This window comes from Seriola dumerili, unplaced genomic scaffold (assembly GCF_002260705.1).
Source record: "Seriola dumerili isolate Sdu_G_001 unplaced genomic scaffold, Sdu_1.0 BDQW01000200.1, whole genome shotgun sequence".
Lineage (NCBI taxonomy): Eukaryota > Metazoa > Chordata > Actinopteri > Carangiformes > Carangidae > Seriola > Seriola dumerili.
The window spans coordinates 805,338-819,528 of NW_019174455.1; the positions used below are offsets into that span (position 1 = coordinate 805,338).

Below are 14,191 nucleotides of genomic sequence, written 5' to 3' on the forward strand. Positions count from 1 at the left end.
ACACACACATACATACACACTATGATTTGTTGACGGCCTCTTCCTTCTTCTGTTTCCCTCAAGTAGCTTGAAGCTGTTAAAATCATTTTCTCCACATCGTCTGACAATATATGTGATCATATTGAAGACCATGGAAATATACTTGATATTTTGTCTTTAATAAAATTCAGCCTGACATAGAAACACACACACAGAGACACATCATTACTGTTCTTTACTTTTCCTCCTCTGTCTCCTTCACTCCACTTCCATCATTGGAAGTCTTGCAATCAATTGTGTGTACACACAAATTGTTATTTCTCTGTATTTGAGTCTTTTCAAATGATTTTCACAGTGTAAACCAAAATAAAAGATGGTGATTGTGAGGATATATTATATGTCAATTAAAAAATCACTTTAATTTTGCAGCCACCAATGCAGTTTAGCTTCAGCTTTTCCAGAAACAGCAATCCCACCACAATTTTCTGAAAATGCATTGTTTAGTTGACCCTGATACTACAGACATGGTACAGCTCTACACACACACACACACATACTGAGCTCTACCTGCCGTATCTGCTTGAAGGCCTCTGGGTCAAAGTTGGAGAAGATGTTGCAGTCGGGCTGAGAGAAGATCTGGAACGCCACAGCACAGTGATGATTCTCCAGAGGAGAGATGTCATTGTAGCGAACAGCCAGCTCTGTCCTGGCATTGATCTGGTACCTAAGAGAGAGAGAGAGAGGATGAGAGACATGCAAAGAGAGCAGATAGATATGAGGGAGGGGAGAATACAACAAAGGAAACAAGAGAAAAAAGTAAGGGACAAGAACAAAGAACAGACAGAGAACATAGAGACAAGGCAGAGGGATGTAAGGAGACAGTAAAGCAATGGGAGGATGGAGGAGGTGGAAAGATAAAAAAAACACAAGAGATGACAGAGAACAGAAAAAGAGGGAGGAAGGGAGAAAGAAGGAAGAGAAAAAGGAGTCAGAGTCAGAGGGAACAAATTATGGAAAACAGGGTCTTAAGTGTGTCTTACGTGTTGTTGAATCCAGGGTGATCGAGATCATGACACACAGCAGCTGTCATGAGAATCAAAATGTCCACCTGTGTGAACTTCTCCTAAAAAATGAACACACATACACACACCAGGACACACACACACACATACATTCATATTGCTTAATGCATCAATTAAGTATTCTATTAAAAGATCATGTCAACATGCACTAATCTGTGTGTGATCCTGTGTGTGCGTGCGTGCGTGCGTGCGTACCTGCGTGCGCGTGTGTGTGTGACACATCAGTGACGCAGATGCTACATAATGAGTGATTAGGCCTGTGATAATTAATCCCCCAGGGCAGGGTTGTCCTTGACAACAGGGGGAGGAGAGATGAGAGGGAGGAACCTCCTGTCTGGAGCAGTCACGGGCCAGAGCTACAGCTGTGAGTGAGTGAGTGAGTGAGTGAGTGAGTGAGTGAGTGGGAGAGCGAGTGAGTGAGTGAGTGAGGCTATGTGACCTTTCCTATTGGCCGTTGCTAATCCACAACAGTTTTCACCTGCTGTATTTACCTGCAGTAGGTAACAGGTGTTTATTAGAGGCAGGTCTTTATGACTAACTCCCTCTGTTTGACATGTGTTAATACAAACTCAACACTTCCTGTAAGCGTTTCAGAACAGAACCCTTTATTTGTGGACATGATGTGGACAGACACACACCTGTCTATATCAGGTCTCACAGCTGACAAACAGATCAGAGCAGAAACCATGAGGAGGAAGAAACTGCTGCAGAGGTCAAAGACAGGATTGTGTCGAGGATCAACAACATTTCTGCTGCACTGAAGGTTCCTGAGAAGAACAGTGATCTCCCTCATTCTGACATGAAGAAGTCTGGAGCAACCTGGACTCTTCTAGAGCTGGACCTGGACTAACTGAGACATCAGGGAGAAGAGAGGAGAAGAAGCTGATGGTCTCTCTGAGATCCACAGATCCTGTGTGGAGATGGAGAAACTTCCAAAAGAACAGCCATCACTGCAACTCTCCACTGATCTGGGCTGAGAAACCAAATTCTCTGCTCTGATGAGACCAGGATTGAACTGTTTGACCTCAGTTCCAAGTGTCATGTCTGCAGGAAACCAATGCTCATCACCTGCCCAACACCATCGCAACAGTGAAGCATGTTGGAGGCAGCATTAGGCTGAGTGGTTCTTGTCATGATGAGTAGTCAACATGCTGACTGTTACTGCCAAGTACAGTTAAACATCTCATCAAAGTATAGGTCAAAAAATAAATCTGCAGTGTGTGGCCATGCAAGGCTTTTGTTGTTATTTTTACCCTCTGAAACCTGAACCTTTGCTTTCAAGTCTGACAGCATCACTCTCTCAGAAGCTGGTTACCTTTAGGCTGCAGAGGCAGATCATGCTGTACATCATCTGGGTGACACAGAAACAGTGGCGGAAGTTGTGGAAGGGGTTGTTCCTGTAGTTGTCATGAATGCACAACTAGTCAGAGAGAGAGAGACAGAGACAGAGACAGGAGGTTTATAACCCTAAACACCAAAAAAGGTTTTCAGATTGTACTGTTCTGGGTCCAGGTCTCACCAGCCATCTCTTGAGGGTGATGGGGTTGATGTTGAAGTCTTTCACCAAGCCAAGGTCATGGTACATATGTTCGAGACAGCTCAGCATCTGGAGGAACAAAGGACTGTACTGTGATGTGAGTGTATACAGAGAGAGACCAGCTTTCTTCTTTTTTTAGTCTGACACATCACTGATGGTACGAAGCAGTTTTTGTTTTATACAGTTAGTCTTCCTTTGGAGTTTGGAGGAAACTCTTTCATCATGTGCAGTGTAACATACATTTCATATCAAAGATAGACACAAGCTACAGCTGGTTTTGATTCTAGGCTGTTACTGCCCTTCCTAAGAAAAAAACTAAACTGAAACTATGATGTTTATTTAAATGTATTTAAATGAAAACGGTTATAATCTTAAAATGATGTATACAAGGGGTGTCGAGTGGCACAGTGGGTTGAGCAGGCGCCCCATATGTAGAGGCTACAGTCCTCGCTGCAGTCGGCCCTGGTTCGAATCCCGCATCGGATGGCCGGATTACATTTTTTGCTTTTATTTTATTTAAGAGAAACTGAACTAATCTGCTGAACTTGATTGACCTGGCATAATAACAGCTAAATCCATATGTCCACTTTATCTGATTCACTGCTATGAATCATGCTATTTGCTGCAGCTCAGGAGCAGAACACTCTGGTCAACTCACAACAGATACTCAGCTCATCTGAGCCCAGCTCATCTTAATCAGATTTTTAAATCTTTCATTGAATCAATTTTTTCTATAGTTCTCTTTAAATTTGTTCACCAGTTTAGCGCAGCATACATGCAACACTGCAGTTATTCCAAACATTCTTGTCAAAGTCTGGCTCCTTCCCAAAACGCATCTTGATGGCCAACAGCTGCATCGGAGATGTGGGTGTGTTATGCTAGCAGCATCTAATGTAGCCTGGAGCTTTAGCTTCAGACAGGAAGAGGAGCAGGCTACAGAGGTCTGGTCAGATCACTTCCTTGTAACTTAAAAGACGTGACCGACCCAAGTGACACTGACTCAGGTGACATCACTTGAGGACAGTTATCAGATGTCACACTGCCTCTGTAATAGAAATCCCCAACAATTGGAAACTGACTTTGATGTGTAGAATCTGTGGAGGTTCAGCTCCAGGGTGTTGACCTCTTTCACAGCAGACAGACTGGATCTCTTATCTCATTGATATTCTCTCCTCTCTGGATATAACAGGTTCTTCTGCTGCATCGATTTTGCTCCTTTTAAACTGTCCATTGAGAGCCCAACAGGTGTCTAGCATTATCAGGCGCACCTGGGTTTGACAAGTCAAGATGGCCACCATTAGTCGGTCTCCGTCTCCAGCCTTTGTTGTGTTAGTTCAAAGCAGGTCATGTTTTTTCTGTCTCACATAAAAGACTTTTGATTTAGCACATAATACTAGGTTATTAATTATTAAGTTTTAAGTTATTAATAACACATTCACTGACTGATCATTTAAAACTTCACCATTAGTTGATTAATTTTTCATTATAACGGGTTAATAACTGTGAATTAACAGTTATTAACCTGTTATAATGAAAAATTAATCTGTTGATAAATAACTCTCACCTCATTGGGTTCCCACTGCCAAGCATCGAATGTAGGCAATCTAAGAGCTTCTACTGTCTCCTTTGACAGATGGTACTACACACACACACACACACACACACACACACACACACACACACACACACACGCACGCGCACACACACAGCAGCAGAATAGACACAGGGGGCACAGGGGGGGAGGAGAGGGGGGAGTTGTGAGACAGGTTCAGGAAGCTCGTCAGTCTTACCTCATTGGCCTCCCACAGCCAGACATCAAAGGCGGGTTTTTTGAGGGCGTCTATGGTCTGTTGTGACAGCATGTACTGCAGGCAACAGAGCTCAGTTAACCCTGTCCGCCTATGCCTGGCTTGGGGGCACACCTCTACACACCTCTACACACTTCTACAAACACCCAACACACCAATTCATGCATAAAAACTGATGTCAATCTTTCCAGTCATTACATGTATAACACATATGAAGCTGGCAATAATACTGGCTGTCAGCAGCTCAATGTGTGTGTCCCTGTGTGCAGCCTTGTGATGGATTGTCTCTGAGATGAGATGTGACCTGTTGTTCTTCATTCACTGCTCTCTGAGAACACACCTGGACTAACACTGACCAACATCTGAAAACTATTTCACGTCTCCACTGTGTTCACAGGAAATCAAACATCATCAGTCACATTTGATTTGATTTCTGACTACAGGAACATGTGGAACCACACACTCGAGAACAAACATTTGTTATCTGGATCCTGGAAACACAGTGGAGACACAGCATGACATCAGCAGCCCTACCTGGCTAACAAACACACCAGGTGGAGTGAGCAGTGTTTGGTCGAGGAAAGCCTTACCTTGGGGTAGGAGGGCACGTCTCTACGAGGCGTCAGCTTCTTATTGTCTTCCAGGAAGTTACTGTAAAAAACAACAACAGTGTCACACAAAAACAAAGAACAAACAGCAACAGCTCTACTAAAATAATATATATACTGTATATATATATACTCTGTAAGATTAAACAACCTCGATCCAAGTAAAACTAAATTCTACTTTTTCTATTACCATCAGTTTTACTGTTATTTAGGTCTAATACTAGAACTACCAGTAACACTAATTAAGACTTAAACTACTAATTATCTTTATTATTGAATTATTGGTAATTTTATTTTTGATGAATTAATTCAATTCATTGATCTTTTAGCCAGTAAAATGTCAGTCTAAAACCCAAAGAAGCTTTTGCTTAATAAATGACTTACATAATTTATTAATTATCAAAACAGTGATTGACTAATTTTCTGATGAGTGACTAATTCATTAATTGAAGTGTTTTAGTGCTGATGCAGATAATACAGTAACTAGTACTGTTCCTGTTTTCACTGCAGTGATACAGATGCTACCGCAGCATGTTTTAAAGTGATGTGAGGTTAAGAGTGAAGCTGCTCAGTGGAAGACGATCAGTTGTCCCTTGACAGTGACTAACAGTTAATCAGAGGAGGACAAGGCACAGACTCTCCTCTGTGGGTCAGTGATGACTGAGACCTGTCACTCTCACCTATTGTTTCTCGATGCCATCTCCTCACGGAGTTTCTTGATGTCGTTGCGACATTTCTCAATCTCCACCACCTTCATGCCCTCCACTGCAGGCAAACACAGTCATCCATTAAAACCTCATTAAGCCTATTAGGTTCATAAACCATTAACCTGTTGATTCAGGTGCTCAGGGGCTCACTGAGGTAATGTGGCCTTCAGTGATTTAATTTGTTTAACTGACCTCACTTGGTTAAGTGTCTGTGCTGCAGACCTGTCCTGTTTTGATTTGAGTTTATTGATTTTGTTGGTCAATGATGCAAAACAGGAAACACACCTTTCCTCCTCTCACTGATCAACCTGCCCCGTATTAGGTTTTTCTAAAAGGTTTTGAAGAAAAAAAAAACAGAAAAATAAAAACTCTGTCCTTTGGTGAATTAAGATAAAAAAAAGAAATGTTTATTCAAACTTTGTTTTAGGTTCTGGGGGCAGCAAAAAAACACCTTTTAAGTTAATATCACAAACAGCTGCTTATCTACACATCACCATGATGATTCATGTGTAGTAGTATCTGTGTCACCTGATAAATCTCAGTCCAGTGATCCCTCTCTTTCTTTCAGCTCTAAGTTTGGTCTCCACCAGCTCCTCTTTAGCTGCTAAATGCTCCACTATGTTCACCAGCTGCTTTCTGTCTGTGCTGTTTGTTGTGAGCAGGGAGAGAATGGTGACTTGTTACAGCTGTTAGCTATTAGAGCTGTGAAAGTGAATCAAAACACTAAACGTGTGCACCAGACAGGTAAACAATAGATGGAATAGGTGGACCTGCCAGGACCCAACAGGTAGAAACGGATTCAGAAATTTAGAAATGATGTTCAGGTTCAGGTCGGTTTCCTTCACGTTAGCCATTGAGTCATTTACATGGATAAACAGGTAAGCTGTGACCATGGTAACAAAAAGTGCATGACAGGGTAACACAAAAACTTCAGCTCACACTTACTGCATCAGGCTCTAGTCAGGTTAGGACATAAAAAACAGAATGCATGTCAGGTTCTGGTAGAGCTCAGTTACTACTCTCAAACTCACATCAGGTTCAGACAGAAACATGTGGCCTGAGCTACAGTCTGATAAACACGGCAGGGACAGAGGCAAGAAGAAGTGTGTGAAGTCCTCAGCCAATGACATGAGCAGAAGGTAACTGGAGTGATCAGACCTGGAGTCAGTCAGTGAAACCAGACTGGAGGTGTGAGCCAGCTTGACTTGAGACTGAGGTTGAACTGTTTGAAGAACATCAGCTCTATGTGTGGTGTAAACAGGTCTCTGGTGTAGCAGGGTGGAGGGAGCATCCACCTTCTGGAGTGGTCCAGTCAGAGTCCAGACCTGAATCCAGAAGAGAAGCTGTAGACTGTGCTCAGAGACCGGCTCACACCAGATGTCCATGAGAACCATGGAGGGATGTCAGATTCTTTAGATGTAATTGGAGCTTGGCCCTATGAATATGATAAAGAGAAATAATGTATGGAGTGAGGGAGCTGCCTCCACACACCTCCCTCAATCATGTCTTTAGACGTGGAGGAGGAGAGCAGGTCAAATCAGACCTGACCTGAGCTAATGGTGAAGTTTTAGCAGGTTAGCTGTCACTCAGCTGTAGTCCTCCCAGTGCCCACTGGACCTTCATTCCTCTCTATCTGCCTCCTTCTCTCTTTCATCAGCCACCCCTCTCTGAAACAGAAGAGGTTGCCCCCACAACACTCCAGCTCCCATTAGAATAGGTGACCATGGCGACCAAAGTGTTGAGAGGATGGAGATCTGTGTGGGTGCCACACTGTTGCTTTAGCGACCAGGTATCCAGGCAATTGGCATGCTTATGTCAAGTGGCTGTGTGCGTCAAATCTGAAACTACTACAGTCAGGGAGAGAGTCCTCCTCAGTCCGGTTCAGGATTAGAGGACAGAGATCCTCAGGTGGTGTTTGAGACTCTGGGGGGTCTTCACAGTGGGGACATAATGACATGTTAAAATGTTCAACTTTACAGCAGAAATAAACATGTTTACAGCCTGGTACAAAAATAGTTTTGGTCTCTAGAGCTAATTTCCTCCTTCTCGACTGATTATATAACTGTTTATATAACTCACCTGTTTACATTTCATTAAGACTAATTGATGGCATGCTGCTTTGACAGTTGGGTAAGCGTATGTCTGCCACAAACCAGCATAAACCGCATACAAGCAGCATACAAGTCTCAGCTCCACACATGCCCCACCTCTTTGTCCATTTTTGGATTAGCTGGGAGTTCAGTGAAGTCAGTTACTGGCAAGATGGCAATGACAGTACAGCCCACTCAGCTTCAAAACCGCTCTTCAGAAACCTATGGGTGAGGTCACAGAGGCTACATCCATCTTTATTTACAGTCTATGGTCTGAACTGGTCTGAATTGGTCTTAACAGGGCCAGAGAGAGGACTTGTCACAGTGCACTCCTTGTCTAACTTGATCAGGATCTTATCTGACCAGCAGGAGTCCACCTGCAGGCACAAACTCCTGTTCACGCCTGTTCACAGAGAGGAGAAAGGGGGCAGGGCTGATCCTGTTGCTAAGGATGACATTACGTTTCATGAACCTACTACCTACCCCCTGATTGGCTGACAGGTGTCAGTGTCAGTGGACTGAGTTACACTTTGTTTCAAAGGAGACCTACTAACAGCAGAGTTGGTGAAATTGCCATGGTGACCAAAGCAAAGTCAGGTCATGTTGTCATGGTGACTGAAAGCGTCGGTGCACTGGGGGCCATTATGCAACTGCAGCCACATCACATGGAGAAGCACATGTATTCAGAAGAGCCAGAGGGCTGCGTATTAAATACAGCACACACACATGTAGAGACACCTAGACACACGTGTGTGGCGGGGGGCATCTTACAGACCATGCTGCACACCTACATACACCCAGGTTTGACATCACCAGCTGTGACAGGCTTATGTGGCCTCACATGTTCACTGAGGTCATGACCAGAGACACAGAGAGACAGAGACACAGTCTGCTGGAGTCTGACTGACAGACTTTAAAGACTCTGAGAGGAACCAGACTCTCTGGACTCCAAACACCAGGTCCTGCTCAGCACCTGGATAACACCAGCCCTACAGTGAAGCATGGGGGTGGGGGGGTGTGGCAGCATCATACTGTGGGGAGCTTCTGGTCAGACCTGATGAAGGATGAATGAGACACAGAGAGAAAACCTGATCCAGAGTCCAGGAGACCTGAAACTGGAGCCGCGGTTCCCCTTTCAGCTCCACAGTGACCTGAAGCAAACAGCCCAGACAACACTGGAGAGTCTCCAGGACCAGCGTCTCACTGTCTCTGACTGTCCCAGCCAAAGTCCAGACCCAAACCCCATAGACCTGAAGAGGACAGTTCACAGACACTTCTAGTCCAGTGTGAGTCTGAGAGGATCTGTCAGGAAGACTGAGGTAAATTATCCAGATCCAGGTTCGAGATTCAAGAAGACTGAAGCTGGAACTGCTGCTGAAGGGGGTCCTACAAAGAACTGGACTAAGGGTCTGAATACTTTTGTAATTCAATTTGTGATTTTTTAATAAATGTCTGAAAACACATTTTCTGTTTATCATTATGGATCATTGAGTGGAGATCGCAATAAAGAGAGAACAGTCTGACTTTCGGTATATCTCAGCCTCTGCATTAATATCTCTTGTGTATAAGAGCAGAAAATATTTAAAGGTCTGCTCTGATTTATGGTCATATTGATCTTTATTGATCTAAAAATCAATATTTATCAGTTTAGATGTTTTGTATGATTGTGATGTTGAGCTGCCAGAGACAGACACTTCCTGAGAAAACTGATCAATCATAATTAATTATTATTTATTGTCAGTATCAATACTGTGTTAGTAGATTAGACAATGGTGACAAAGGACTGTATTGACATCAGCCACTCCATTTGTAAATAATATGTTATATTGTCTGTGTTGCTGTGTCAGGGGCACTTATGTCGCAGTTACTATAGCAACATCAGTGTATCAGAGTATTATGTCACATTGAGTCGTGATGGTGAATTTCTAACATTTTCTTTCCTCAGATCACAGAATGTTCAGGTTCAGTAACAGGTGAAGTCGGGTTTCGGTGTGGACCCTGCTCTCCTGTTCACACTGAACATGAAAAGACACCATAGCACTGTGCTCTCTGTGGAAGGGATGGAGGTGTGAGTTTATCTGGAGCTAACCTGAGGTTCAGCAGGTTGAGTCTCTTTAGACAAACAGGATGTTAATATTCACTGTGTGTGTCAGAGTGACAGTTACAGATAAACTTCACACTGTTTCCTCTCCTGATAAATCTTAATGCAACAGAACAATGTGCAATATATAATATACAATATACAAAACACATATCTTCAATGCTTAGAGTTTCTTTTTAAACCAAATGATATCTTAGGAACACCTTAAGGGAATTTCCTCAAACGTCTTACAAACATTCACTTGGACTCAAGGATGAAATGATTAGAATTTGGAGGTAAAAGGTCAAAGGTCACTGTGACCTCATTAAACATGTTTTTGGCCATAACTTAAGAATTAATTCACAAATTATGACACAATTTAACTCAAATGTCTAATAAGAAAAAATTATTAAGTGACGACAGTTTATATCCAAAAGGTCAAAGGTCAACTTCACTGTGACATCATAATGTTCTGGTCATTATTCAACGCTGTAACTCAGGAAGGAGAGACTGTGACTATATTTCCAGTAACTTGACTGGTTGGTGGAGGAAACAACGAGGAGGTGGTGATTGTAGTTTGTTCTGCTCTGTGGAGTGATGTGCTGCTCAACAACAGCAGCAGGTTTTCAGGTGTGTGCAGTACAGGTGGAGCAGCACTGACAGGCTGCTGCACTCACATATTCAACTTGACCTTTATCTTTAATCACAGCCTGACTAGGAAGGGTGTAATGATTGCAGAAGAAGGACTGATTAAATGTTCCTGTGGGTAATTACTCTTACAGCTCTGCTGTCAGGAACACTAAGAACAAAAAGCACTGCTGGTGTAGGACAGCACAGCGGCCGGCCCATCACAACTTCTTTATTGATCATGGTTTATAGCTGTTTTATCTGGAGAGAACTGACACATCTGCAGCAGTTGCCAGGATCAGGTAAAAGCTCAGTGAGCAGGTCAACAGCCTCAGGACGACACTCTTCCTCCTCACAGTTCATAAAAGGACAAACACCTGCAAACTGATAAAGGTCAGGAATGGAGGTTGTATAAGTGTGAAGATGACAACTTATTCCTTTATATGTAAACAAATTAAATGTGTTCAATGTTCAGCAGACTCTGAGAACAGGTTCTGGATGTGGGTCAGCAGACCACATAACATGCGCTGCTTCAACTTATCTAAGCACAGCCTCAAAAACCAGAGGAACACAGGTTCACACATGCACTGACAGCATGCAGGTATCTCTACACTAAAGTCCACTCACCAGTCAACACTCTACTGTACAGAATTGCTCTGTGGTTTTAAAGTGAGGAGGCTGAAGTGAACTTAACACTGACAGAATGCATATGTTGATAAGAAGTGACATTTACACACAGATGTTCGTGTGGTTTATCTCTTCATCTTCTCCAGTGTTTTTAGCCACACTAGCATCATGGGATCACAATGTTAGCTTAGACATCCCAACGTCTCCAGAGGGTGTGTCCTGACAATACTATAACACCACCCAGCAGGTCAGTTTCCTTTACACATGCACAACTAATAACATTTGCACCTGAAGCTGAAGACCCTGAAGTGTGACACACATCAGTGATGTCTTCGACAGACTGAAGAAGCAGTCAGAGCACAGAAACCAGGAAGTCCAAGCAGTGAATGTGATGTAACAGCTGACATGCATCAGCACTGTGAAGCTGACAAAATGCAGTGATTTGCACCAAGACACTGGGGGTGTGTGGTCTTACAAGAACCAGTTTCTGATGCAATCCACACTCCACCAGATTGTACTGGACTTTAGTCCTGTTCATTTCATGAGAACCTCTCTACTGTTGGACTCTGTCTTTTTCTAGTTGCATGTACACAAACAAACACAACAGCAGTGTGAGCTTCAGCTTCTGTTGTCACAGTTCTAACCAACAACAGATGAAGAGAGTGAAACCACTGAGCTGAAGACCTAAGCAAGGACTGGATCACTTCTATGTGCTGTCTGTACCACTGTGTGTACCACTGTGTGTACAGTGTGTGTGCAGTGTGTGTCACGCATTATCTCTCGTCTTTAAAAATACAAAGAGCTACTGGCTGAAACATAGTTCTGCTCAGGAACCTTTGTCACATGTCTGTCTTCTCATGTGTCCAATAAAGACAAAATAATCAATACAGCATGTAAAATGAGATCAGACATTATAGACTTCATGTGTAGCTCCACAGGAACACAGTGATGGTCAGCACTGCAGCATCTGAGCAGCATCATCTCATATAAACCATTGTGATTTCATAAAAAAAAAAAAACAATCCAAAAAAACAATCCTACACTTACAAAATTCATTGTAAACCTGTTTGTTTGTTTGTTTTTCATTGTTTTTCATTGTCAGTGGTTTAACGTGTTAAAACTACAATGTGACGCCAGAATTTAACATTCTTAAATAATCTACATTATCATTGTCATTAATCTACAGGTAAATTTATTTTCTTAAAAAAATCTTTTCATTACTTCACAGTGATGTTTATTTTAAGACGAGTTAAAGAGGAAGAACTTCACAAAATGTGCAACACAATCATTTTTGGGTGAAACAGGTGGAACATACATTCATTACACTATCACATTGTTCATCACTTCAGGGAGCCAATTTATCTTTAACTTCAATGACGTGACTGAAAGTAGAAAAAGGTTGTACAGAGATACTGAGGCAGCTTCTAACTCTTTACCTTCATTTTGAAACCTCCTGCTGTAAATAGACTGTGTTGCTGTGGTGGATGTGTGTGTTGTCTCTGAGCAGCAGCTGGTGATGGAGGTGTGGGTGTGACAGTGGGTGGAGGGAGCACACTTACACTCGACTCTCTTTTCCAACATGGCGAGACGGTTGGTGACCTCAGTCTTCAGCTCATTGATCTTAAAGGCCCTGAGGTCAGAGAGACACAGAGAAGAGGAGGGTCTGCATCTGAGACAACACATCTTTTATATTTACACTGTCCTGCTGCAGGTGGATGTTTACAGCTGCCGATGTGTGTGAATTTAACAGCAGACAAAATAAGGAACTGGAATAACTAATAAACAGTTAAATAATCAATAATAACTCATTTATCAGACTGTGATATAAGACTTCATATCATATCTGTTCACTCTCCAACACTGATAGTGTGTGTGATACAGTATCTAGTGTCTAATTCTAAAAATGCTGTGTTCACAGTGGACTCCTGTCCTGCTCTGTGTACATGAGCTCCTCACCCTGCAGGACTCACACTGAGACATGATGAGAGAGCTGAAGCAGAGTCATGTCTGCAGGCAGCAGGAAAAGAGTGGACAGCCACAGTCAAGAGGCAGATATGAAAGAAGTGATGAGGCGAGAGAAACACATCCACATGGAGCAGCAGCAGCAGCAGCAGCAGCTGTGACTGTGAAGAGGAAGGACTGATCCTCCTGCACCAAAACAGGACCTTCTCTAAAAAACCAGCTGCTTGTAATGCTTTTTTTTATTTTTATTTTTTTTTATTTTTACATTTTTGTGTTGTAGAAAATCCAATAAACAAATTCATTGGAAAAAAAAGGTTTTGTCCTGGTACCAATCACACACAGTTCACTATAAAAAAAACTCTCAAGAACTAACATTCCAATTGGAGAGGAAGAAATCTACAAGATGAATAAATGATTAACGGTGATTCACATGTTAAACAGAGAAACAGAGAAAACAGTGTGTACAGTATCTAGAGCTCAGAGAGACAGAGAGGATCTCCTGCTCAGTGTCTTACCTGGAGAACTGCTCTGCTACTTGCGTCAGTACATTCTGAAAGAGTTCCTCTTTATCTGAGGAGAGAGCAGGTGTGGAGGTGGTTTACATACTCATACATACACACACACACACACACACACACACACACACACACACACACATACACACACACATACACACACAGACACAGAGGTTATGTCAGCACAGCCAATCACAGAGAGTCACACAGCTAAAGCAACAGAAGGAGAGAACAGATAGATAAAATATCTCCCCCACCCCCCTGGTCTCACCATCAGTGACCAGTAGAGTGTCCGCAGTGAGTGTGAGCAGCTAACAGCTTGACGTGTTAATGAGTCGCCTCACACACACAGGAAGAGGCTGGACATACACAGAGCTCTGCCATTGGCTCAGAGCTCCTGTGTTGTGGGCAAAGTTCAACTCAGTGAGCCAATAAAAGAAAGATTTGTGGGTTGGCAGTAGTTTGTGCATTGTGGTGTGAGAAATTCCTCTCTGTGATTAATTAATCTTGTTCAGACTGACAGAGAACACTTAGAACACACTGAACTACTTCAGTCAATATGTTTGAAG

The 14,191-nt window shown here is 42.7% G+C and overlaps 1 protein-coding gene across 3 annotated transcripts in view; it reads right to left on the bottom strand.

The window, feature by feature from the left end:
* pde9a (phosphodiesterase 9A) overlaps nt 1–14,191 on the bottom strand; it is a 44,351-nt gene that overhangs the window by 15,967 nt on the left and 14,193 nt on the right. Inside the window, exons 5-13 of one of the 3 annotated variants that reach the window (XM_022753891.1) lie at nt 13,623–13,677; nt 12,705–12,775; nt 5,695–5,779; nt 4,997–5,057; nt 4,389–4,463; nt 2,581–2,667; nt 2,377–2,481; nt 1,020–1,102; nt 547–703 (exon numbers count right to left, since the gene is read on the bottom strand). In XM_022753891.1, coding sequence (XP_022609612.1) covers nt 547–703; nt 1,020–1,102; nt 2,377–2,481; nt 2,581–2,667; nt 4,389–4,463; nt 4,997–5,057; nt 5,695–5,779; nt 12,705–12,775; nt 13,623–13,677 — 779 coding nt within the window. Of the gene's footprint in view, nt 1–546; nt 704–1,019; nt 1,103–2,376; nt 2,482–2,580; nt 2,668–4,162; nt 4,238–4,388; nt 4,464–4,996; nt 5,058–5,694; nt 5,780–12,704; nt 12,776–13,622; nt 13,678–14,191 lie in introns of all 3 variants that reach the window. The other 2 variants (XM_022753890.1, XM_022753892.1) reach the window with 2 other exon arrangements.